General features: G+C 41.8%; 1 protein-coding gene across 2 annotated transcripts in view; it reads right to left on the reverse strand.

The window, feature by feature from the left end:
• Positions 1 to 363: 363 nt before the first annotated feature.
• Positions 364 to 27,679, reverse strand: part of LOC311507567 (5-hydroxytryptamine receptor 4) — a 49,438-nt gene continuing 22,122 nt past the window's right edge. For both annotated transcript variants that reach the window (XM_084571950.1, XM_084571949.1), the window contains 2 exons: positions 26,471 to 27,138; positions 364 to 2,635 (listed from right to left, as the gene is read on the reverse strand). In XM_084571950.1, coding sequence (XP_084428076.1) covers positions 2,542 to 2,635; positions 26,471 to 27,138 — 762 coding nt within the window. In that variant the 3' untranslated portion in view covers positions 364 to 2,541. The remainder of the gene's footprint in view (positions 2,636 to 26,470; positions 27,139 to 27,679) is intronic.

A 27,679-nucleotide genomic window follows, 5' to 3' on the forward strand; every position in this document is an offset into this window, starting at 1 on the left:
ATTTTGCTGCTTTGAAAGACAGACAAACAAAACTTCAATGTAAGTGAGTAATGTTCTAAACGCTAACTGGGGCAATGGTTGAATGGTGAGAGTTTCAACGTCACTGCCACAGCTCTTAATTCTGCACCTAATATGCAATTTGATGAACTGAACCATATGATTGTGAGGAGTCAATTTATGCTTCATTCATACCTACCCCAGTCATCCATAACATTATGGCTACCTTCCTAATATTGTGTTGGTCTCCCTTGTGCCTCCAACACAGTTCTGGCACATCAGAGAATGAAGGCGACTGAAGGTGTCCTTTGCTGTGTGGCAACAGAATGTTGTTAGTGGGGGCCTTTGGGTCCCCAGGAGAGTCATCCCAGTGCATCCCACAGGTACTTCAGTTTGGGATCTAGTGGATTTGGAGGCCAGGTCAACACCCTGTGCCGTTTTTCATTTTTTTTTTGTTGTTCCCAAACCATTTTTACATGTGTGCCTGTGTCAGGCTGCGTCCTGCTGGGGATGGCTGCAGCCATCAAGGAGTGTCACTGCTATGTCACTGCTATGGGGACAGGACTCAATGGTATTCACTTCTCCTGTCAGTGGTCATAATGTTGTGGCTGATCGGTGTAAGCTGCAGTCAATAAGGCATAGGTTGCTGTGTGTGTCGGAAAATAACCAAAACATTTCAACATGTTCAGAAATGTGTCAGCTAAAATCCTTTCGAAATTCGCTTTATTTCTCATCTCTTTCACACGTAATAAACATGAAACACAGAAACGACAGATGAAGAGTTAAGTGTTGATTTCTGAGGCAGGGAAATGAAATGAAAATGCAGATATCAGAGACGACATGCGGTAGGCGGCCGAGTCGGTTTTCACACCTTTGTCGTAAGTCCATCTCTGAAATCCCGGTGCTGTGATAAGACGGAGAGAGCAAATGTAAACCGAGCATCGAACACTGGAGGAGAGTTAAAGCTGCGTCACTGACTCATGTTTGGTTCAACTGCCTTTGAATCAAATGTTTGGGTTCAAACTTTTATCTGAGTCCCGATGACGGTTTATGAGGCAAGTGCTCACGTTATTGTCAGACTACGGTCTATCTAAATCTGATCAAAACGCTTTAACACAGCCCACGAGAAGCAGATTGGGTGTTGAACTCTTAATAAATAAATTATATTTTTAGTTTCCCCCCCTAAACATTTTACTCTCACATTCCTTTCATCATAAATATTGAATGTTGGATAGAAATACATGATTGAAAAAGTTTTCAGGTGCCTCGAGGCAAAACTCCAGGATAAAGTGAATCTGAGACAGAAGGTCACAGAAGGTATCCGTCTGCTCAGGTCGTGTTTTCAGCCTCACCGGGGTTTTCAGCTGCTACTCCGTTGGTGCAACCTTAGCTTCCACCAACGAGAGCAAGAATCTTTTGACTTGTGGCTTCTTAAGTTGCTGCTGTGTCTATAAACTGCTATTAATTGGCGTTTAAAGGTAACAAACTCTTCCCTGACAAAATGATTTCAATGCACAGCCACATTTGTGGATTTAGGAATGCAATAAACTGTGCTCAACACCAATCACCAGAGCATTTTGGTTATTTTTTTTTTCTGTTTATCATTCCAGTAAAATTGACTTTTTTAGAAACATGTACGGCAGCGTCTATCCAGAGGTTGTATGTATGTACTTTCAGTGCTTTGGAACAAAATCTTCTATTCAATTTAAGATGAGTAAATACATCCCTGTCGCTTCTTGCAGGGTGATGATGACAAAAGTAAAAAAGCAGTTTAACACTGACAACTGAAGCTTCCACGCTGATGTAAAATGCAATGCAACAGATTTAAAACCGACAACACAGACATTAGCGTAGTCAGATCCTCAGTCTTTGGCGTTGTCTTCACAGCTGAACGAGAACTGAAGGATGGAAGCCTTTAACGTCGCATCCAGCGGTTTCACAGCACATACGCGATGAAGGCAGTTGTTGATGCCGGTAAAAGGCAAGTAAACGCAACGCGGCACAACAAATGAAACTTTAAGAACACAGACATACAGTATGTTTGTTAGAGCCGGCAGCTGGCTCTGTTATACCTTGTTGTTTTAAGTTATGTTTAAGCCATGGCGAATCTCAGACATGAAAAAGCACCTTGCGTCTCACATTTTTTAAAGGTTTTCAGAGATTAGCTCTCTAGCGCTGCTAACTTGATTTTTCCACCTCGTGGCCTGGACTGATAATAAGTTCTTTGGGTTTTACGATGAGAGTACACCTGGCATGTATGCAGTCCGTTGATATAACTATAAGCAATACTTTCAAATTCCCAATTCTGCGCCTGCATGCTTCATTCTGCTCCAAATGAGTCCAAATGAGTGAGAGCATGACCATCTGCACTGGGACCTTTAGATTTCACTGTACAGCACCTAAATACGCGCAGTAAAGTCAGACAAAGATGACGTCCAGGTGTGTCAGCGGTCAGGTTAGTTCACAGCGCACTGCTTAGATCACAGAGGCCAATAAGTCCAACTCGAGCGCCGGATGGCGGCGTCACAGTCGCAGAGGTCGTCCTCATAGCGCCCCCAGAGAGTCCTGGGACTCCTGCTCGTTGGCCAGTATCGTCCGTCCGTTGTCGCTGTAGCTCCGGTTTGGCAGGAAGGACAATCTGAAAGAGGGAGACAGAGACATCCTTTTTTTAAACTTCACCCAACAAGTGTGCATTTATACACCCCACACTGCACTGGAACTCAATGATCTCTTATTTATGCATTTTACACATTTTGCTGCAGGCAGAGACAGAAAGAGAAACTGATCAATTAAATCTCAGGCCACTCTAAATCCTTGAAAGCCCTTACTGGTTATTTTTTATAAACATATAAAATTCAAGCATGTCATTGATTTGATTATTTAGTTTTTTCCAATTCAACAATAGACCCTGAAGAGTGCGCATCCAATAGAGAGCGCCAGAAACTAGAGCCAATAATGTCCCTTATGCTCTTTAATGTCACATAATCTGGCAATAAAACACCTGAAATGAAATTTATAGCAATAAAAGACGGCACAAACCAAACAATCAAATAAAAATGATGCCAATGAAAGATCTGCTGGCAGAAACAAGCCTTCTTCGGTAGAGTCAGCGGGGACAGAAGAGGAGGAAGACACAGGAAATCAGATTAAGAGCGACTGCGAACTGCCATCGACGTTCCTCTCAACGTGGGCCACAAGCTCCTCTGCAGAGGGTGACGAAGAGGAGGGCAAAACGAGGACGAGTTCAGGAGAATTTCTCTCGTTTGTTTTTGCAGTGGCAGTTTATTTAGAGTACAAAACTAATTTTAAACAGAAAAATGCTTATCACAGCAAAACCGAGAATATTTAGTGACTTTGTGTGTGCTTTGGATGGTTCCATTCTATTTACGATCAGATGGACTGAGCTCAAGGAAACAGTAGCAACATTTATTTGTTTATAACTCCAATGGATCATGGAAAGGTTTTAAAGCCATGACAGTTTTACTGTTTCCTAGAACTGCAGGATAACACATGTACCTGAAACTCCTGATACTGTAGTATATCAGACTTTTACCATAGATGCTGACCTACATCAGTTTAGCAACACATGCTGATTTACAGGTGTGTCAAGCTCCTTTTAGTTCAGGGGGGCCGGACCAGTATTTAAAGAGCATAATAACCCATGAATAACGCCTTTTGTTTTAGTGCAAAGAAGTATAAGTACATATACATATAACAATGTTTACATTTAATGAACTACCCTTTAACAAACAAATTTTATGAAGAAACCCAAATTGCTTAAGAAAAGTAAGTGCAATTTCTACACATTGCTACCATCTGCATGTCTGCAACTCAAACAGCGACCCTTCATGGAAAAATTAGGAATGGAAGTTACTTTTATTGAAAAATTGCAGTTATTGTCTTCAACGCAAATTCATCCTGCGGGCCAGATTGAACCTTCTGGCGGGTCGGTTTAGGCCCCTGGGCCATATGTTTGAGAGAGTATCACTGCCCTACAGTCGGTGGCTTATCAAAGACACTCACCACCTCAACTACAATCTGTTCAAGTGGCCACCCTTTGGGAAGAGGCTCTGCTCCACCATGGCCAGGACTGAGAGGCTGAAAAGGAGCTTCCTCCACTAAGACATACGGGCCATGAACATACATCATACATACATCGCAACCAGGGTTGCCAGATTGGGCGGTTTCTCAGCCATTTGAGTGCTTTTGAAAAACAGAGCTGGCAAGGTGAACACAATTTTCACCGGTTTGGGATAATTTTGATGTGTTTTTTTACTTTTTAATGCAGATTTAAAACAAAACCAAAGTACATTTACTCCTTCCTTACTAAGTCACTCATCTCAGACTGCTACAGGCAGCGTAGCCTCTTCTGCAAAAATAGGATCTCACAAATTCACCTTTGCTTGTGCGTGGGTGCACAGCATGCAGTGTTTGCATGTGCAAGCGCACTGAATGTATTTTGTGCTAAGAGGAAGATGCTTATTGTATTGGAGGTCTTCGCATGGCAAGCAGTGTTTGGCACAGTTGTTCATGCTGCATCTCTCTAAAGAGGAGAGAACAGCTCCATTGGCCTCATAGTAGCTAGATGTAGTGGCTATTGGCTGCTGCGGTTTGTTTGTGATTTGTAGGTTAATGTGCCAATCAAAATATCAATCTTATATTTAGTGACTGCGTTTTGGCGGTTTTTAACAGCTTTTGGACTGGAAACTATCAGGTGCATCTGGCAACACTGATCACAACTAGGAGTCTCATCATCACATGACCACAAAGACCACCGTGTTGTTATGCTATTCATAGCCAGACTCAGTTTCTTACTATCTCTTGTGTCCTTAAACCCTGCTCAAACGATTTGATTGGCCTGGCAGATCTTTGCTGGGGCACAGTTAGTTCCCAATGGAAGGTTTCCAGACAAACTTTCTGCCACAACAATAATATAGGCGTGGGAGTTGGTCTGGCTGCCAGGTTAACATTTCATTGCTTTTACCTGTATAAACATGCAAACCTGATCCTAAACCAGCTGAAAATCTACCACTGTTCACATCTTTCTTTCTTTCTCTAAAGACTCTATTTGGAGCTGCTTTATGTTTCAAGGTATGGACACATCAACCTGACATCAAACAGCTACCTGTAACAAAGGCTAGCTCTCAGCTCCAAACAGATCTGGCCTCTTCTGAATCAAACAGAGCGACGTCAGTTCAATGCGATGAATCGGCTAAAAAGCAGGCAACGGAGGTCAGCCGAGCGCAAACATTGTGGCACACGCTGAAATAAACTAGGGCCACAGATGCTCAACGACGGCTCAGAAAACGCCTCAATAAAACGCCCAACCTTCTGCCTGGTGTTTAATTTTACCAAAAGGATAATTACTGGGAACACATGGTTTATTGCCGTGATATATTGATGGCGTTCACAAGCTCAATAAAAGTAATCTTTTCCTCCTCCAAACACATATCGGAGCAAAGCTGAAACAGATCCCACATCTGTCACGCCAAATAAATAATTAAGTCAGACCCAAATGGACGACATGAGAAAAGACAACACACAAACTGCTTTTCTTGGTGGCATTTGGAAATATGTGGTCTTCCCTTGACAAAGACAGTATGTTAGTTATTTATTCGCTGAGATCAAGACCTCGTAATTTACTAATAGAAAACATTCTCAGAGAAACCACACACTAATGAAAACAGTCGTAAATATTATTGGAAAATAAGCTGGTGAAGCTTTAAAGTCTCTCAGAGGAATGGGCGTCTGCACACGATCTGACAGGAGTTTGTCTGAGCGCAGTGTGGATATGATGTAGTGGCTATTAGCTCTAAACGAAGGGTGTTAAGTGTCTTTGGAGCCCAGATAAGAAGTCTATAAATACAGCCACAAGTATGCGTACGCCTTTTAGATTAGCATGTTATATTTGTTTGGTCCCGTTAACTATTGTAGAAGTAGCTCACAGACCTTGGAGTGTTGATGAGATGGTTATTATGATTATGATGGGTATCAGAGCAACAAGTCAAACATGATATTTTGGGAATAGTGCACGTTTAAAATCGCTAAAAATACTGAGGATCAAATTCCATATAGCCGTAATAAATAAATAAATTAATCTTTATAGTAGTTTGAGCACAGAGTGAAAAACCCTAAACGTAGAGGCTAAATGTCTCATTTTGTCATCTCGACCTCATCTTGAAGACTGTCGGACTCACCACAGGGGGGCTGCATCATTAGCCTGCCCTTATTAGATCATTCACACACACACACACACACACACACACACACGGTCCCATGTGGAGGCATGTCCCGGGTGAGGTGGAGACGAGGGAAAAGATAAACAGAAATGTTCCGTAACTTCTGCTCCTCTGTTTTGTGTGTTTTCTGTACAGTGAGTTTGTTTACTGTCCAAACATGGCTCTGTCTCTGTCAGTCATGGATGAGATTCCTATCCACCACCATCCAGGGCAGGGACCAGTACTGGACAAAAGCACACTGAAATACAGAAGGGGAGGAAACTCAGAGAAACAGGCATCACAGAATGACAACATGGGAGTAAAAACCAAATCAGAAAATGTAACATTCCTCAAGCAGAGGAAGAGCGCCAGGCTGCTCAATAAAACCTAGGCCATACTCCTCACTGCAGAGGTGCAAGTTTGATTCCAACCAACAGCATTTGCAGCATGCTGTCATCTCCCTCCCACCCAATCACTTCCTCTGTCTCTTCGCCCCACGCCGATAAAGGTATTTAAGACAAAAAAAGGAAAACAAATGACAGTGTGAACGCTAAATGGCAAGGCAAGGCAAGGCATTTTTATTTATATAGCGCATTTCATACCAAGAGGCAACTCAATGTGCTTTACATAAAAACAGAACAAATTAGAACACACAGTTAAAAGCAAGAACAAAGAAAAAGAAAAAAGAAAAAAGAAAAAAGAAAAAAGAAAAAGAAAAGTGTATTATATTATACATATATTAAAACGATTAAGAGGACTTACAGTGTAAATCCAAGATTACGATTTAAAATGATTTAAAAGGGCTCAGCCATATGCACATGAAAAAAGAAATGTTTTTAACCTGGATTTAAAAGTGCTTACAGTTGGGGCTGATTTCAGCTCTGCTGGTAGTTTGTTCCATTTGTGTGCAGCGTAACAGCTAAATGCTGCTTCACCGTGTTTGGTTTTAACTCTGTGCTCCACTATCTGACCTGAGTCAGTCGATCTCAGAGCTCGACTGACTCAGGTCAGATAGTGGAGCACAGAGTTAAAATGAACTGAACCTCAGCTTTAGTCCTAGTCAAGAGAACCAAACCACAAACGTGACCGCATCCTTAATTTAAGACATGGCATAAGGTGGAGGAGGGAAAAAAATCTCACTTGATATTAATTATTCATTCGTGACCTGGATGGCAGCTGTGGCCTAGTGGTTTGAGGAGCCGATTTGGGAACTTTGGGAACTTAAGGCCGAAGCACCTAAGCCCCAAGCTGTTTCTCCGCATCAAACAAGGCATTTGAGGCAGCCCACTGCTCACAAATCTCAGCGCGTATACGAACGGATGGGTTAAGAATATCCCCATGGGGGATAAATGGAGGAAATAAAAAATAAACAATCAGACATGCGGCGTGTTAAATGGCATGAACTTGTACATAAACACAGATACATTCTTGCTCTGGATTGCAGACAAAAACAACTTACTGCAGTGGGTAGGTTATTTATTGTTAAGTGGGTTATTTAACAGAGTCGGTCCACATTAATAAACAGAATCGCAACTGGGCCAAAATTAACCAAAATGCTGTTTTTAATCAGTGGATCAGCTGGATAAAAAAAAGGATCTGTGAACGTAACTAAACCCTCTTACTCCAGAGCTCTGGACCTGGAAGGCATTATGTCAAACAGGGATAAAGAAAACCGCATTAATGTCATCTTAAACAAAGTAGATTTAGATTCGTCTTCATCCTGAAGACCGATTCACATATAAATTCACATGTACAGTTTGGCCAAAACACCCCCAACAGAAGAAAAATGTTGTTTATACTTCTTATCGCTAAAAATGACAGCTCACTTTGCTAGGATAACATGTTCGGACAATGCCATATATGAACAGTGAGCCCACTCATATATGGTATTGTTCGAACGTGTTATTCTTAAATTATAGACGTACGGCTGAAGCAAATGTTTTGACTGCGCGTATCAGATGATATATAGCGCGTCCAGCCCGATCACGTTTAATATATTGGTCCACATCCGCGCCACATGTCTTCCCTCTGACCTCCAGCGTAGCAGCTTTCTGGCTGTGTCGCTTCGTTTTGGCAAAAGAAACTGCTGTTTTCCCCTCCGTAAGGAGAGAACATTCCCAGAGTTTAAAAAAAGAGGCGAAAGAGTGTTTCCCACAAGTTAAATCTTTTAAATTCGACTTCATGAAGGAACTGTAGGGCTAACACTTGTCCATGGATAGTTCAGCAGTTCACTCCCACAAGAGCTTTCCCCTCTTGAGTCGGGACTAATCTGTCTTGCTTAGCGCTATTTCACTGTCCAACCGATGAGAAGGAAAACCTTTCCGTACATGTGCATTTTTGGTGATGTTCCAGTATTTTTTGTAATCTTAGGGCAGAGACGGTGTTAGCTGTCCATTGTGATAAAAAATGAAAGCTCGTAGAGAGCAGCAATGGCAGTCAGAGGAAGACAGAGGAGAAATGAACTGTGGTATTTGACTAGTTTGTCTCATGGGAAGCTTTAAATGTGGAAAAATCTGTTTCTATTCTGCAGCAACTGCAGTTGAACTGGTCAGCAGGGGGGAAATGACAGCAGCGCTGATACGTCTGGACATTTTGAATTCTGTTTCAGAACTGTCTAATGACATGAAACCCCATTTCTGGCACTTTAAGGGTTGGATATTTTATTTTTTTCGCAATAGCCATTCAGTGTATTCTTACGTAAGGGGTGGCTTGATGATTTTTCTCTAAACCCAAAACCAAGTGTTGCCTCAGCACAATTATAGAACTTGAGTTGCCGGTGATTCTTGTAGGGGGCAGAAAAGAAAGACGGAGAAAGCGAACATTTTAGGATCGATACTAGTTTGTAATTTATATTAATGCATGTGTGAAGAAGAAAGTGCTGCGACACTCCTCCACCCGGTCCACCTCGAGACTTCACATCCACGGCCCAGGTCGAGATCATTAGCTTCCACTTCTCATCTCATCCAGAGTCCCAGCCTTCTATTCTTCTCATCACCATCATCAGTGTCTAGACCCGAGGAGTTTCCTATACTAAGCATGGCCTTATCCTCTCCCCCTCGAATTTTTACAATAGCCATTCAGTGTATTCAGAGTAATGAACTTAGTTCTTCATCCAGCTGGACTGGCAGAGTCTGACAATTTAAGTTGCCTTCACACACGCACACAAATATTAGATCACAGACTCTTCACTCTTCCACAGCTGCCACAAACTATTTCACATTAAAGGCCTTGGGTTTAATATTTGTCTCCACAATTAGGACAGACAAGAAAGCCGATTAGCTGATGCTGCAGGACCAAAAAGGATGTATGGTGGCGATGTACTGGAAAAAAAAAGGAGCATCCACTGTGAGCTGTTACAATGTCCACGCCGCAAACCTTACAGCCTGTGGCAAATTAGATTAAATCCAATCGCAGCTGGAGTTATTTATCGCAGCCTTCTTTATTAAAACAGCGTGAGTTCGACTGGTTGCGCTGTAAACAGATTCCCCAGTTGTTCCTCTGTCTGTGCCTTTGACAAAGTAGCTGTCCGACTAGAATCTGGACTAAACTGCCCTCACTGTTACCACAGATGTAATTAAATGATCCAGGACTGAAGTCTTCAGGGTTGTAACCAAATCAAGAGATGCAATGCTGGCTCAAATAAAATATCACAAAGACGCCTTTTTTCAGTCTTGATTCGAGATGCGATTTTTTTTTTTACATCTTGGAACACTATTCCAGATTTTGATTAGATTTGGGGAAAACATCTAATGGTAATTTTCATGACAGATACTGTAATTTTTGACTTAATTTTAAAGTGAAGCTCCAGTTCCACTTTCATTGAGTAACAGATTAGATTTTAACCTGAGCATTGTTTCATGAGATGGCATCAAAATATTAGCTACTGTATATTCTAAGGATGTGTGTTCAATGCACATTCTCAAACCAAGTTAAATACCATAGAAATAATAAGATACAGTATAAGCAAACCCTACATGAGATACACAGATCAGACAAAACATTATGACCACCTTCCTAATATTGTGCCAAAACAGTTGTGACTCATCGGAGAATGGACATGGACCTTATCAGGATGTCCTGTGGTGTCTGGTAACAGAACGTTGTTAATCGGGGCCTTAGGATCCTATGGGTCGAGGGGAGGGACCTCTGTGGATCATCCCACAGATACTTGATCAGTTTGGTATCTTGTGAATTTGGAGGCCAGGTCAACACCTTGTGCTGTTTTTCATGTTTTTTGAGTTGTTCCTAAAATGTTTTTGTGTGTTTGCGCCTGTGTCAGGCTGCTGCCATCAAGGAGTGTCACTGTTATGAGGTGGGAGTGCCTGGTGTGTTCTAGGTGGGTATTACGTGTCTAAGTAACATCCACATCCAAACGTTTCCCAGCAGAACTTTTAATTGTCACTAGATGGTCAATGCTATTTACTTCTCCTGTCAGTGGTTTTAATGTTGTGGCTAAATTGCTGCTATGATGATTTGCAAATGTTTCAAATGTTGATTTGAACTGATTTTTTAATACCTTAATACTTAAACATGTGGGCTTTTAAAAAGTTAATTTGGTTAAAATACTTTCATTAAATGAAGCTGAACTTCTCCAACCCACAAATTAGATCTCTCAGTGGAAACATGACTGAGGGCCCGAGTAGCAGCTCGGAAAGAAAGTTAAAACCCCAGAAAGAAAGTTAAACCAGACCAGTTTATTTCCTAAGAGCATCTGGCTCCGATGTGCTGCATGTACGCTGCCAGCTTTGCCGTTATCTGTCAGTTAGCCTGATCTGCGGCTGAACTCCAGTCAGCGGATCAAACATCAAAAAGCTTCAGGAGCGACCGTGAGAAAGGACAGAATCCGGTATGATTGAATTTTAAAAGGGATTTTGGTTCTTTTCGGGGAATGACAGCGGGCACTTCAGATGAGATTTTCCGAAGTCAATTTATTATTTTATTCTTTGTTCACATGGATGTTTGTTTACGTTGGTCGTTTCCTCTGCTTCTGACTGTGTGATGCCAACAGCTTCAGCTGCTTCGCGCCAGTGACCCGTTTATCTTCCCCCTGTAAATTCCCTAGTAATCCTGCTCTGACATGTAGATATTTGACAAAGAGAAACAAAAAGTTTAGGTCTTCATAATGAAAAAACAGTACTAATACTGTCCAGTTAATTCAGCCAACTTCTCCACTTTCAATGTCATGGGAATTTATAAATGTTTAAGAACCCTAAGATGTCACTATGGCTGTTGGTGGGTTAGCAGAGCAGTCGTGGATTTAAAGTGATTGTGTTGCCATGCACGCAGCCTATCATATTTCAGTGGGATACACCACTCCAGCTGCAACGTCTCCTTCCTTCCTCCTCCAAAACAACACCGCTGTCCCGTACAACGGACACCAAGTCACCCACATAAAAACATCATCTGATCCGTGCCGTGACCCTAGCAGAGATCGGCACCAGATACAGGGGAGGTTTGTGTTCCTTTCATTTTGCGCTAATTTCTTTCTGGGACATTAAACAATCAAATTTCACTCTTATCTCCTGACTATCTGAGATGAAGAGGAGGGAGTGCAGATGGGGCAAGATAATAAAGATGAGTTTTCCCACAGGAACGCTGTGCAGCAGGGTGGCAGATACACTGGCAACGTTAGCCAGAAACATACAACCGTACAACCCACTTAACATTCATTACTGGTTGGGCAGATGTTACTGTAGTCTTGCTGTTTTAACAAACTACTGTCTGTATTCCTTTCTCGGAAAGCTCAGCATTTTACTTTTCTGTCTTGTTTTTCCATCCCTATAATCCTTGTGTCATAACAACATGCACAGACTGAACTGAAGCGGTACTTGGAAAGCAGCAGTACTTGAGGGAGAGTCACTAGTGACGAAATGGCAGTAAACATTATCAGTATAAAATCCTGGAATCTGGGTCAGTATGTCTTCAAGTGTTTTCAGGACAAAAAGTACGTACGGCAGGTCTTCTGGGAGTCGAAGGATTCAACGAAAAAAGCACGACAGGAGGCGACCGACAAAGTTCTTCAACTGGATTCTTCTGTCACTGAGTGTTTTCACTTGACTCGATCTGTTTTTTGCATAATTCAGGAGCACCTGAACTCAACTGAGTGAGCTGACATGTGGTCCTCGAAAGGAAACCTGAAAACAGGAAGCAGTTATCAATCCAGTTCTATGATATACAAGCTCTCAATGAGAGTTGACGAGTTTTGACACATAAAATTATGGCTATGAAAAGACATTACAGGTTTTTGGAGACCTTGATTTAAGCCTGTTTTTTCCACTGCTATAAATAATTTGTTTCTCCCCCCAGCAGTGAGCTTAAGATATCATCTGCCACCATCCAGGCCCACCTAGTCTCTCAAGAGATGTTACTCAAACACAACGCACAAATAAACGGCGCTTAAAATGCAAATGAGCACACAAGCTCCGCCGAGACCTAAGGCCTAAAAATTTAGGAAGCGGCAGAAACACACGGTTTGAAAAACAAACTTTGACAGTGACCTATCTTCTACGCTCCATGCTATTTTGAATAGCAACTGATGAATGTGTAGCCAATCTGAAAGAAGATAAATTTCCATGCAGTGAGCTGACACATCACTCAGATCCTATAATGAGTGTTTTATGTTGACTTTCATCACTTATTTCCTTCGGTGGTTTTGTATTCACAGCTCCATAAAGGCACAAGCCTTTATATCTTGCGGTGAAACCCCGCTGTTCTGAAACTACAACCCGAATTCAAAATAAAAGTCTGATGTCACGGAACAAGTATATTATTAGAAACATTGTTGAAATCAGTTCACTGGGATGAGACCAGTTTCAATATTTAATGTGGTTCTTGATGTAATGAGATTAAATTACTTATAACAGACGTGATATTCATTTTCTTCCCATCACTCAGCTCCTAGGGTGTGCGTCTCCCATCATAAACCAAAGACTGGCTTAAAGAAAACAAAGAAAATCCACTCCTTTCTCCAGACAGGGCTTGTTTTGTTAGAGAAGAATGGAAATGATTTCACCTTTTACTTAGTTCTTGGAGCTGATCCGCTCCCGTCCCACTGAAGTTCAATCAGACTCACTTCCTGCTCTGAGATGGGCCGCCTGATAATGAGATGTTGCTTCTATTTTAGACTTTGTGTGTGTAAGGGCACCAGAGAGAAGGCTGTCTCCTTTCATTCTAATTTCATTTTCTAATCATTCTATCCTCTTCCTTTCGTTTAGGTAATATCTTGCTGCAACTAACTATATTTTGTGGTTCATGGGAAGTTTCAAGCTGTGCACCTGTGGCTGATCCACAGTGGTGCGGCCCAGTCAGTTGGGACCTGGTGTGTTTTAGGCGGACATGATGATGACGGACTATCCTGGTCGTCTTTTTCTTTACAAAGACGACGCGAGTGGTCCACCGACATAGCTACACTGACCATTTGCTACCTCCCAAAGTTCCTGAAACTCATTAACAGTCTGTAAAGATGGATGAACCCTAGTCGACCATGTTTAATCTGAAAGGTGAAGCTCTTAATTCCTAGCAAATTCAAAAATGGGTACAGACATGAAGCGTTAATGGAGCCAAGTGAGCGGGTGGCACCTGTAGCCACACAACCTGCCACTTCTGAGGACACCAACCTGTCCCCTGGCCTCAAAGCGACCATTCCATTATTTATGCATAACTTTAAGCCTTAATGTAACTTGAAGGAGTCACATCTGTACAGTTGACACGAATGACACATTTAGCAACAGAGAGCAAAACCTCTTCTCTCTTTTTTTTTTTTACTTGGCTGTAAACATGTTAATTTCTGCTATAAAATTGGGCATTTTAACATGTGCGCTGTCTCGCTTTTGGAGCCCGCACAGTTTTCTTTTTCACATCCGCGTCGACTTAATTTTTTCGGGGCCGGAGGTTGATGCTTGCTCAGACACATCATAAGCAGATGGTTCATCCGATCACCTGCCAAGTATTTATTTTAAAGTGCCTGGAAGTGATAACTTCTCATCATCATCATTCGGTGTAACAAACCATCTGGTGCTTAGCGTTTTTACATTATTAAGTGAGATAAACAATATACAATTTTGAGTTTAAACCAGAGGCAGTATGGGCAAATCCAAATGAGTGAATGAGGAATTTAATCCTGGTTATATATCACCTATTGGCAGCTCTTGAAGGAAATGCTTTTTTGTAAATACACCTCTACTTTTCAAAGCAGCCCCGATGATCTTGACCATGTGGGAATAATTAAGTCCTGCAAATTCATTCATATAGATCTCTGGGCTATGTTCACGTAATACTAATAGGAACACAAACAGAAACCGACTGCCTCAAAGAAATGAAATAGAAATACTTGGAAAAGTTTAAATCAAAGTGTGTGTATGTGTGCACATAACGATTGTGTCTTTACTGTGAAGCTCCTCCAGCTAAGAGCTTCAAATCCAGACGTCATATCTCCAGTATCTATACACAAGAGAGAAAGTTGCTTTTCTTTAATAAAACTTGGTTAAAATAAAATGAATGATCAGGCCCTCATCGAGATCCGGATCGAGCCCAGAGTTTTATTTGGCATGCACCAGAAACGTTGGCCCAAGCTCTGAGGACTTCACAACTATAGAGGCTGTACACCTCAGACAAATGATATGCAACTATCTTACTGTCAATCCAAAAAACACAGTTGCAGTAACGCGCACACGTACACTCGGTCACTGTTACTCTGTCCAGATACAATCTTTGGGCAAAAGCTGAAACGGTTAGGAGCCGTCTGCATTTAAAATCCATCTCAGAAGCGTCAGCAGAAGAACGTCGTCACTGATGGATTATGGCAGGTCTGACAGCGTGAAGGCTCCTGGCCTTAAGGTGCCCATCATTGCTTATTGTCCTGCAAAGATTCATTCACACCACCTAAAGATGGGGTGTGTGCCATTAAGTTCAGATTGGCAATATCCAAATCTGTCCAAGTTTCTGCAGGTCAAAAAGACTGTTTAAAATATGTCTAAGTCACAGCTGCCGGCTTTTGCTTTGGACACATAAAAGTCCTAACTATGGAAAAAAAAAACATTGGAGATGTTACAAAAGAGAAAATCCCAGGAAGGCAGCAGTCTGGAGAATGATGTGCATTTTAGCCGAGCCATGGAGTGGAGCAGCACAGCAGCTCAACAGCAGAGCCCTGAGGCTAACCTGAGCAAGTGTGCATATGTGCAAAGCAACCTGTAGAGAAAAGTTAAATGTCTTTGAAGTAAGCACGTGCTGATACCGAGGGAGCGTAATGAAGAAAGTGTGACATGCTAATCAGATCTGTAAAGCGATTCTGTTCGGCCTCAGCTTCCGTCTCGCTTCATTAAGACCTTCATGCCTGGTCGACCTCATTTTTCATTCACGGCATTTACCAAACGAAATCATAGTTAATTCATATGGAATAATATGTACCTAACTCATATATATTATATCGTATAATGCAGCACAATGTCTGTAATTGTTCAAAAGTGTGAAAGTAAGTCAACTCCCAAGAATTTGGATTATATATAACTACATATAATATCTTACATAGATTTTAAAGAAGGGATTGCACTATTTCCACTGTGTGCCATGTCCCACATAAAATATGTTCATGGCTATAAAATCTAAACGCCAAAAATATGAAGCAAAAATCTCCAAAAGAAAACAAATTAAGAGGTATAAAGATTATACATACATACATGGTAAACACTCAAAAAACAAAGCAGACATTTAAAAGTGCCTTCACTTGCGAGGAGAAATCCTGTAAAGCTTATCCCCATACTGTACTGCTGACTGCAGAGGAAAATTAAAAGTCTTTGTTTGCGTGGCCTCATGATCCCGCATTTCCTTGCACTTCCATTAAGAGACAAATCGAGTCTGTCACTGTTTCTCAGAACATTTTCCCCGCCATTTATCTGTCTGTACATTTTGCGACCCATAAAACACAGCAATCTGCTACCACACATCCTCGTCACATGCAAACAGAACAGACGCAGAGAGGTATTTTATAGTTCATTACGCAACAAGGGGCAATTAAGTCATATTTAATGTTTGGCACAAAGGGAGAGGCTGCTGTAGTCCCGACTGAGAACCCAGTCGCCTCTTCAACCGTGCTGCAAATGTGCTCTGCAGAGTTTCAAGTAAAAACACATGATTGGAACATCAAAAACATAAAATGCACAAACAAATTCTAGGAATGCCTGATTTCCAAATCTAATTTCAGCTCTGCGAGGTGCACATGCTCGCTGTGCCTGTGTTTATGTCAGGTTTAAACTGAGCCTTTCTACTGTCTGTATCAGATATGAGCCCATTATTTTTTTTGCTCAGACTGAGAAATGTAAAGTATGTGATTCACCTGCAGCTAAAAGAAGATCGGAAGTTAAAAATTGACCAGAACTGTTTTTCTGCATTGCATTCGGAATTGTCATAAACCGTGCCTGTGTCTTCATTTCAATCTCAGGCGAACACAATGCGCTTAAGCTAATAAGATACAAACAATTATCTTCCGTGTTATTCCCAGGGCTAGAGGAGAAGAGATTGGATTTAATAATGCTGTCGAACCACTGTAGGCCACAATTACTTGAATCTAGTGTTTCTAGTAGCTGCAGATCAGACCTGCACATTGTTCTCAAGGGATTTTGGATCATTATTCCTTGAACAACTACTTCCTTTTCCGACCTACAGTGCGGGAGATAGACTTCCATACAGAATTACAGGAAGCAAAACAATGATGCTACCATGTGATCACCAGCTGGTACTCATGCTTGTGAGGTGAAACAGAAACAAATGATCAAAACTGCATCCAGTGACTGTACCTGAGCAATGTGAGCAATCTGTTTAGTAAGCCTAATCTGCTCAAAGCTTAGCTGTAAGGATTTTAAGAAACCAAACAAAAACTAAATTCAACAAAGCTGACATTTCCAGAATCAGGAGGACCGTTATCACGGGTTTACTCATCAACACATACAATCCATTTATCTCACTTGCGTTGTCGGTGTCATGAACTGCACAGAATGTACTGTGAACCAGCGTTAATACTGTAATTCAGAAAAGAATGCTCTCTCTTTATAGAATGATGGGAAGTCACGATAGTACACAGCTCGTCCTTAGGTACCCTCTCTGTCAGCTGAGATGAAGTCCAGCAGAAGTTCCGGTCAAGGACCAGTTTGACAATATTGTAAAGTCATCTTGTTTGTTTCCTTTTGAACTGCAGTGTGTTCCTTATTTGCCATCTTTACAATGGATTTATCTGCAGTACATGAATATATACATTTCTTGGCAATTGCACGCATTGCGTACAAATTCAGATTTTAGCCTCATGAAATTTGGCCAAATAACTGTCCTGTGAAGGGTCACAGAGGGCTTCAGCCTATCCCAGCTCTCATCAGGCGAGAGGCGGGGTACACCCTGGACAGGTCGCCAGTGTATCGTAGGGCTAGAGGGGATTTTAACACAATTTATCTTCTTTTCAGGTACGGACACACCAAACTAACATGAACTACCAGCAACAAAGGCTGACTGTGACTGTTCCTCACGTGGTCTATGTCTGAGCAAATAATTTTGCACTTGAACACACCGCGAAGACGACAGACAACAGAAGAGCTGCTTTAACCCTCGTGCTACCCTCTTGCATAATCTCTCTCTGTCTGTCCATTCGCTTGGGGTCCCGGAGACCCCAAAGGTAGCACGAGGGATAAGCTGGGAGGTTGGGAAAGCTAGGAAGAGCTAAAAACTGAATCATGAATCATGCTGATCCGTTGGTGTATAGTTTATTGATTCCAGATGATCATGTCGTTGTGAAAATAGTTGTGCATTTGAATGTTTAAATGAGATGAAGATGTATAAAACAAGAAGGGTGTGCCGTTTGACCTTCTTTGTTTACTTTCATCACTTCCATTTCCCTTGTCCAGCACTGATTCGCAAAGCTGGTCAGAGAAGTTGTTCTACCGCTGATTCAAAAAGCCAGGGATCAGACTAGCAGCAACGGTGCAGAACACAACACAAAAACAGTAACAGATTCTCACCGATGGGCGGGCGACACTGCCCATCAGCATTTTTTTCAGCTGTGAATATGTAGAGGTTTCATCTTGATGTTCAGAGTAAAACTGCTTTGACAAGCCAGCGTGGGGGAACGTTGTGGTTCCCATAAACTCAATGGAGCATTTTAACACATTTCAACTCACTGTCTTGGTTTTGCAACTTTACTGTTTTGTTTTACTGTTACTGCTCTTGTGCCATTTTCAGATAAAGGAGGCAGTCAATGAAAAGGCTCTGACAGCACCAAACAACCTAAATTTAGTGGCTAGCCGATGATCACTGTGGAGCATTTAACAGGAGTTAAAGAAAGTGGTCTATCCACAGCGACAAATGGATGCTCATGTGTCTGTTGCGTTTTAACAGGTGCTTCCAAGAGGCATGGCATACATTAACATGAGGTTTCTTTAAGCCATCATAGGACAGTATGAACAGCAACAACATAATCAAGTCCGCCAACTATCACTATGTGAAAGTTGACTTCAACTTTGTTCATTGCTCCACTGATGCAGTGATGAGTCAGCCAACCATATGCATTTGCTGCATCCATTCCCTGTTCCATATACAGTCAATACTTTTTCCAAACAACCCTGTCGATGACTTCACAGAGCGCTCCAATTGCGACATATAATATGTCCAACGTATACAACTTAATGAGACCCTGAAAGTTGATCAGTTAAGTGAAATTCATTCATCAATTTTATCATTGTAAATATTCTTCATTTTGCACAAACAGAGATTTCTATGTGTTGCAGAACTGACACGTGACAAGCGTTTGACTTTAATACCCAACAAACATGTAACTATGGCGGTGACATCGTTTATACTAGAAAACTGGTTCAGCTGAGTAAATATGGAGCCGTCTTTCAAGTCAGTGAAATGTCTCCAGGGTCCAAAATTTAAAGAGTGGAAAAAGAAACAAACAAAGCCCTTCGTCCCTCTCGGAAAATAGACGGCCTTAATGAGTTTTCAGAGAGCTGATTATCCCAGGTGGGTCCATTCTACTGTCCACTTGGTCACCAAGGAAACCACGCAGTCAGTCAGAGATGGAGAGAGAGAGAGAGACTGGTGGAGAGATGAGTTTCATTTAGCGTCACAGATGAGTTCAGAGAGTACAGGACAAGTTGACACCAGCTGATGTCCTCGGACCGAAGTGGAACATGAAGCAATCAAGCCAACAGTTTGGGTTTTGGTATTTCTATATTATTATTATTATTTTTATAAGCATTATTAAGATGCTTTTAATTTTTTTCCTTACACGTCTATTACTTTTTCTACCTATATGCACTTCTATAAATCAGTAAAAAGTATTTAAAGAAAGCCAGTGACTATTGGAGACCCATATTGCATCTAAATTGTCTCCCTCTTAACTGTCAATTTAAATCAAAAACTTTCAAAGGTTAGGCCTTTTTGGATCATTATACTCGGTAAAGACAGAGAAAAATAGATGGCAAATGGTAGGCTAGGAATGAGAGAATAAAGGTAATTATAGAAACAAGGCAAACATTTCACACCAAGTTGAACAAGAAGGAAACAAAAGATCAAAATCTCCTGGGTATGAAACAGAGAGGACATTGAAACGCGGAGTGGAGCAGCTGGAGGATCCGAGGCCTCTATCAGGCAGTAATAAATCACACAAGTCTCATAATAAATCACAGACTCAAGTGTTTACACTTCCCCGACCTGTCTGTCTAAACCAGGGGTCTGTGCTTGACAAAAGCGTGCTCTCTTTCACCAGTGACCTTCTTCTCATTGACACTTTTTCACAGCTACACATCTGCACAAAGTGCCCCAGCCTGTATAGCCACAATCCACTGAACATTGAAAACCAAAAGGGTTCATATTGTCACGTTTCAAATTTGACACCGAATTTTCATGTCGGATGAAACACTGCTTCATCCATCAAGATAGAGCTGTCAAACACGTCTGAAAAGTTAATGCAACAGCAAATTCATGACATGGGCAGTATTCATACCTTAACAAGAGTCTTGGGCGATCTGCTCACAAGTAGACGGCTCTAATGTCTGTACGCTAGTTCACATCCTTAGAATGCATCTTTGTATGTGTCTCAGCGGACTGCTTTGGGGATGACAAAAGGGAAGGAAAAAAAATGAGAGCTGTGGCTTTCGTCCCTGCTGTCATGCGCTATGTGTGTTATTGTTGTTTCCTGTTGTCGCAGCGAACGAGTGTGAACTACCGCTTTTGCAAACACGCTGCTAAAAGAATGTGTCCTCGCTACTGTGTGCAGATCGAATCCTCAGCACTCGTTGTGTGTGTGTTCGGCGTACTTAGTGGTGTCCGCTTGTGATCAGATCACCAAGGACACTTGTTAATTTGAGATGTGAGACATGACAGTTAAATCGATACTCCACAGATGTCATACGGCAAAGTTACATAAGGCAGATACAAATGCCATGAATTTTAGAAATATTTTAGGCCAGGCTCCAAATAACGTGGGTCATACATTTCCTGAAGTTTTGTTCCTGCCTTCAAAGCCAAACAGAGGCAGCCTTGATGACGTCACTACAACATCGCCGCCCCTTCAAAAAAGGTCTTCAAGAGCCACAGAAGAAGAAATGCATCTGTTTAGACAGGCTGAGTAGCACATCACTTGGCTAGGAAATCTTGTCTGCATAAAATCAGTGCAGTGCCCATTCTATAACAATTTATGCACTGTCTAATACCTCCCTGGTCTAATAAATGCAGTACTTCTAAACTCTATTAGATTTTTGCACTCACAGCTCATTTGTCTTCTTTGCTAAATCATTGGGCATAGACCTAATGTCCCTATTTGGAGCTGAAGCTTCATTTTATCTCAATAACCAAAAAAACAGAAACATTCACCATGGAATAATGGATGAAATTCATACCTTGACCAAGCATGGCAACGTGGCCTTGACCCAAAGAGTCATCTAGCATGTCCTCCAGATGACTCCCATTCCAGAAAGATTGCAAGTTTTTAGCTATTTACAAATAGCTAAACAGCTGTGCTTTGCTATGGCACTGACCGCCAGCTGGTAGAAATCTGCTAACCTAGGATCGGTAACAATCACAAGGCTGATAACAGAGGCCGCCGCTTGGCTGTATTTAGGGAATTCAATGGTGCTTTTCCATGCTGAGCTGAAGGTGACCTCAGGAAACATCATACTGAACCTGATTAACTGTTACAGGAAGGATTTGACATTCTGAGGTGTAGCATGTTGTTTTTCTCTCTAGACATTTGACACCTCAGGGGAACGCGTCTTCGAGACAGCACTTTGCTGTCAAACATCTTGGGAAAGCCAGAGTACTTAATTATATATACTTCTTCCTTTAATAAGCACAGGGCCTTATCAGCAAAATATCAGCAGCGAATTTGCAAACCGAGGCCTGGTCTGTGCACATGAAAAAGCCTGTATCATCGACTCGCGCCTTTCACTCTTGTTTAACGCACTCTCGTGCATTTTATTTCGGAGTTCAAGCTCACACGTGCAGCCCACACTGTTTGAAGCACTAATGTCATCTGCTCCGAAGGAGGTAAAGATGACAGAGCTGAGGGAAGAACAGAGGAGCAGAGGAGAGGTGAGATTAAACTGGGAAAACAGATCATTATTGTACTACTGTGGGAAAAAAAACAAACACGAAGCACTAACAATCACAACTTTTAATCAAATCATTCAGCTGCTCTGTTTCTGGCTATTATGAAGGTTTTTGTTTTGTGTCTTGCCATTGTCTTAAAATTAGCTTAAAGAACAGATGCATTACTTATCTTACGCAGACAGTTTTAGCAACACTCATTCATTTTCTTGCAGAAACTTAGATGATATCAGTACCAACTCTTCTTCTTCTCGATCCTTTTTGTGATCCCTGGGGAAATTCAGCATGATGTCCGAACGCTACAGCCAGCAGGTGGTTATCTCAGCATGAACGGGGAAAAGAGCTACTGTGACTCTCTGACTCTGTCTATCGAATGACCATCATCAATCAACGATCATCATATTTTTTCAATTACTTTGTGCAAAAGAAAAAATCTTGGCCGGGAGGTCGTTTAGCCATGGTCCTAGCTTGGCCGGTTCCAACTCATTATGCTAATTAAAGCCAAGTGTCGCCTGATCACACGGCAACTGATTAACTTTGCAAATTATTGGTTTTGTGGCAAATATAACATATGACACACGACTTACACGAAAGAAGAGGACACACAAAAGTTACTAGAAAGCGCGAACACTGAGCAGAGACTAGAATACTGTAAACAAAGGACGCACAAGGACGTGAGGGATGGTGGGACTGTATTTACTCAACAGCTTTAACCTGTTTCAGATGGTCCAGATATCTTTCCTACTTACTCTTACTGGGGGGCACAACACAGGGTCTTTGTTATGACTCTAATCACAAACAAGTGTCTACTATCCACTGCTGGAGCTGTGTGTGTTTGTGTCTCCAGTGTGTGGACCTGGAAAACGGCCTAAGGAATTTCGTAGTAGGAAAATAATACTTCCCTAAACACACTGTGTCAGCAGGGATACTAGTGAAACCTGTGAAATGTGTGTTCCTCAAGGCAAAGATGGCAAATTGATGGCAGATTGATTTAAGAAGTTTACTAAAAACACTGGCCTCCTCCTTGTATTCATTTTCATAGTGATGGTTTTGTATGTATTTGTATGTTGTTGCATGTTAAAGAAGAATGTTAATGCAATTATCATCGGATCAAGCAAAATCACAGTTGCCATATAATCCCAGGGTATGACAAGCCCTAAATTAAAATCATCCTCGTCCAAAATACTTGTTAAAAATTACAGAGACACTCATTTATCAGTAGGTTTCAGCAGAAAGACTACATGAAAAAGTAGACAAACAACTGTACACTATAGCAAATAGGATACTTTTTAGAGCAGTCTTTGGAAAACTAAAAAAATCTCCCATTCAGAGGTAAGTTTTGCAGATCTGGTGAAAGAAATCATCAATGGCTGACGAAAATGGGGAAATCACTCAAAAATCACACACTTTTGAGAACACAAGTATATAACTCTGCCCTTTCTTAGGTCCAAGTCCTACATCCAAACCAAGAGTGCCATCAAACACCTCGGGACACAAATGAATAGAGTGCAGGAACACTTGTTTGTAACTTCAAACTACAAAGAAACACCCAGACTAACAAATTCGGCGTCCGCCCACAAAGCCCGCCTGAATGCCTACAACTCGCTGACAGAATAATTTGACAGGATCCCTCCAGTAATTTCAATTTCCAGCATCCTGTCGGCTGTAATCTGATTGTCTGAGTCTGTTTTCTGTCCCAGACAGATTTTAAGAGAGGACATCAGATTGGAGTTAACACTGTTTGCCTTTCTGTTTCCTATACACTCACACACACACATAAAGACCAAGGAAGACAGACATTATTTAGACATACACAGACGACACACACATTATACACATTACAAGTGAAACAAGTATGACTGGAACGGAGACAATATGGCATTTCATTACTCCTTTCTGCAAGTGACAGATGATGCAGGCACATGCACAGCACGGTGGAAAAATAGAGAATGAATAGCTTCCAGAGTAAAATAACTGTACAGAGTAAAATGCAAAAAAAAGAAAAAGAATAGAACGTAAAATATTGTCAGTCAGTGGCTCGTGTGTGCTTGTGCATATTTGGTATTAATTTATTTGTCATCTGTGTGTGTGACTTTGTGTTTGCGCGCAAGTGGCTTTGTTTCTGTCCAGCGCTGAAGCACTTGTGTTTCAGCTAAACAGTGCAGACGCAAGCATGTCACCTCCTCCATCATCCTCCCAACTCGAAGGAGCAAGCAGAGAGCACAAACACAGCAGTCAACTAAATCAGCACCATTAACATCAACAGAGAACCTGCTGTAAAAATAAATAAATAAATCAAATCAAATAAATGACTGACTGCTGGACTGTAATATGAAACAGTGTAATTAAATTGAAGATCCCAATCTGTAATCCAATCACAATTGGGAAATTATAAACCATCCTTCCTCAAGTTGGTAATGCTTCAACACCTAAAAAACGTAAAAAACGCTGATCCCGTGGCCTAATGACGTAAGATGATTCATATTTTTCAAGCTGGCAATTATTTCGTAAGAGCATCTGTCAAGTTGTTCTACTGAGGGCCTTACTGAGGCACAAAATACAAATCCACAAACTGACATCTCTATAGTCTCTAATAAATTAGATAATTAGAATAAAACAATGTTAACAGTGTTATGGTAAGTTATTCTTAGTTAACTACTTTAAACAGTTAGAAAAATCCTTTATTTAGACCGTTAAATAAACAAAAGTGTCTCTCTCGTCTCCTTTTTCCGAGCTGTCTCTCCTTCTTTCTCTGTTTGTGTGTCTTCGTTGTTAACACGGCGCTCCTCTCACCAACCCGGCTCCCTGGTTGCTGATCAGCCTGCACACCTGCTATCCATCTATTCATCGGCTTAGTAGTATATTAACCCCAGTTCTCCGTCCTCTCACCATCGAACCTGCAGTGAGGTCTATAGCCTCGGGTGGTCTATTGGAGCGCCCCCCCAGATCTCATGTTGTTTTTTTATCGAGTGAAGTGCTCTTTGCCTCTCTGTGCTAAAGGATTGCTAAATGCCCACCTGCTTTCCTGTTAGTCTCCATGTCTGCAAATCAGTCCCCCGTCCCCCTCTGCCTTCAGCTGCTGTACCCCTCACCTTTTGTTATTTCTTCTATTCCATGTTAACTGTTCAATGGGTGTCAGTTTTAAACCGCTAAAAGGTTAATGTTTACCAGGTTCAGGTTAGACTCTTATCTATTACGGTCCCCATGGAGACATTTAATCAGTCCCAAATTCCTTCCGCAGAAAGACAATGACCCCAAACATATATCCAGGGTTATGGAGATCTATCTTCATTAACACGTACTACAGGGAGTCCTGCACCAGATGGTCTGGCCAAACTAAGATGATGGGCGTTTCTCAGGACCATATTGCCCCCCCCCCCCCCCCCCCCCCGTAGTTTGCGGCTGTGATGTAGCTGTGATGTAGCACTCAGATGTAGGTAGAGCAGGTTGTCCATGAACCAAAGGATTAGCAGTTTGATGCCTTGGACATGGTGGACAACATGCTGAAGTGTCCTTGAGCAAGACACTGAAGACCAAGTTGCTCCCAGTGCATGGCACCGGTGTGTGAATGTGTATGTACTTGTGTGAACGAGTGGGTAAATGTAACACTGTGACCGTACATCGCTTTGAGTAACAATAGAGAGAAAAACGCTGTATAAATAGAAGAAAAGAAGACTAATGTTTGCATACTTGGTTTTGATAAATGTCCAGTGTCTTGGTCTTTGCCGAATTCCCTTGGGTCATTTAGTTGCTGCCGATTTGTCATGGGTTACACAACTACACATGCTCGCAACTCGTCCACCCCCCACATCTTCAAACGTTAAGAAAGTGTATACTGTATACAAACATAGCACATGTACTCAGAAATCTGGATTAGTGCCTCAACTTTATCTCTTACAGCTCTCAAGGCTTACAAAATAGTTCATGACGGGAGTTGGGACAGAAGGGAAAGCATATGATACACCTCATGATCAGACTTCATGGCAACAATACAACTACAGTGTATTCTGGACACAGGATGTGACTATTCAACTCATTCTACACTCTTTGCTTTAAAACGTTCCATCTCCGGAACCTTGTAGTTTCTTTGTCCAGGAACGTTGGTTTCTAGAAGCCTAATCCATGCAGTCCAACTGTAACGTATGCATACAGTCGGTAAATGCAGTGCCTTGTCACATATAAAGACCCTTGCAGTTCAACATGGCCATGTTACAAAGCAGCAGCAACGTGGGTCAACTTAACTTTCCTAACTTCTGCAACAAAACAATTAAATTTGTAGATGAACTTATTAACAAATAAAAGCTCAGGCTGTCATCCTCTCCTTAGATTTTTATATTGAAGTGCACCTAAGTCAAACAAATACAAAGAGAGCATACTTTCCAATAAGTCACTGGCACTCAGATGTAGACTGTCTGTCTTCACAGGAAGAAACACATTAACCTTATTTCCTGCCTTGATGCCTTGATTTCCTTTTGATAGACTTTTAGCCGCGGGGACAGAAATGCAACAAGTTCTTTCTCAGTCCTCTTTACAGCGACTTATTCACAGTTGTAATTAATCTCCTTCGAAATCAAGATAAAGGATTTGATTCAATATATTTCTCGGCTCTGTGGCTTGATCTTATTAAAAGATGAGTGAAAAATGCAAATGTGGTTTTGTTGTGTGTCTACCTCAGTGCCATGGAAGTCCCGTTGACCGATGTCCCTGAGCACGCTCTGTGGGTGTGTGTATACGAGCTGCTCCCCTTCCGTGTGTACCGCTCATCCCCGCAGCAGAGAATTACAAGAAACGCCCTCCGAAAAGCCCTGTTCAAGAAGGCGTACAGGAAAGGGTTCAACCCTGAGTTAATGTACCCGAGCCACAACCAGGCTGTCCACAGCTGCCAGGGTACTGAGTAGTGTATGAAGGGGTCCACCACGTTGGTGATGAAGAACGGTGCCCAGCACAGGCAGAAACAGCCCATTATAACTGCAAGTGTCTTTGCTGCCTTAGTCTCGATGCGCATGCGGCTGTTCGCTATGGGAGCCTGCTCTGATGAGGAGGAACCTGTTGTTGTCCTAAGGCGATAGTGCTCCAGTGGATCTGAGGCGGTGGATGACCTCGCTGTGATGACCGGATCTGTCCCGGGGACTGGAGCAGAGCCAGCGCGCTGAAGCATCTCAATCTGACGCACGTGGCTCATGGCGGTGACATAGATGCGCTGGTAGGCCAGAACCATGAGGGCCAACGGGACGTAGAAGGCCACTGCGGAACAGACCAGGGCATACGGCCGGTTGACCAGAAACACACAGCTTGTGTCGTTGGAGCTTCCTGCCAAGTCTTGCCTTTTTTTTTCAATCTGTAAATATGAGAGATAAAGACAAAATAAGAGAGGCTATGTTTCCAACACAGGAACTTTTCACAGGGACTGGAAACCATTGAAAATACTCCGAAAATACTAATTTCCATCGCTTAGTGTCTTGTGTAGTCTTCTGCATATCCGCCATTTACTCTACTGTACTGGAGCACCGAAAACTATGCTTAAAAAAACAGCATTGCCGTTTGTTATGTCAGCATACTAACCTTTTAGCTCCTTGAATAAAGTTGAAGACGAAAAGTTCGGTGTAGTTTGGATGGAAACGTGGCTATAAATGTGACGGGCCATGTATGGGGCTGGAGCCAGTAGGAGATAAACTTAGCTTAGCAAAAAAAAAAAATGGAGGCAAGGGGGAAAAAACACTAGCCGAACTGTGTCCAAATTCAAAAATGTCATTTTTTTACAGTTCTGTAATTTTTATCTGAAATTCTGAGAAACCCACGCTGCTCCCCTGTGCTTCAGGTCTTTAAGGTAAGACCAAACGATGTAATATGCTAAATATCATAACAATAATAAAGTGCTC

Source organism: Chelon labrosus, assembly GCF_963514085.1.
Source record: "Chelon labrosus genome assembly, chromosome: 22".
Taxonomy (NCBI): domain Eukaryota; kingdom Metazoa; phylum Chordata; class Actinopteri; order Mugiliformes; family Mugilidae; genus Chelon; species Chelon labrosus.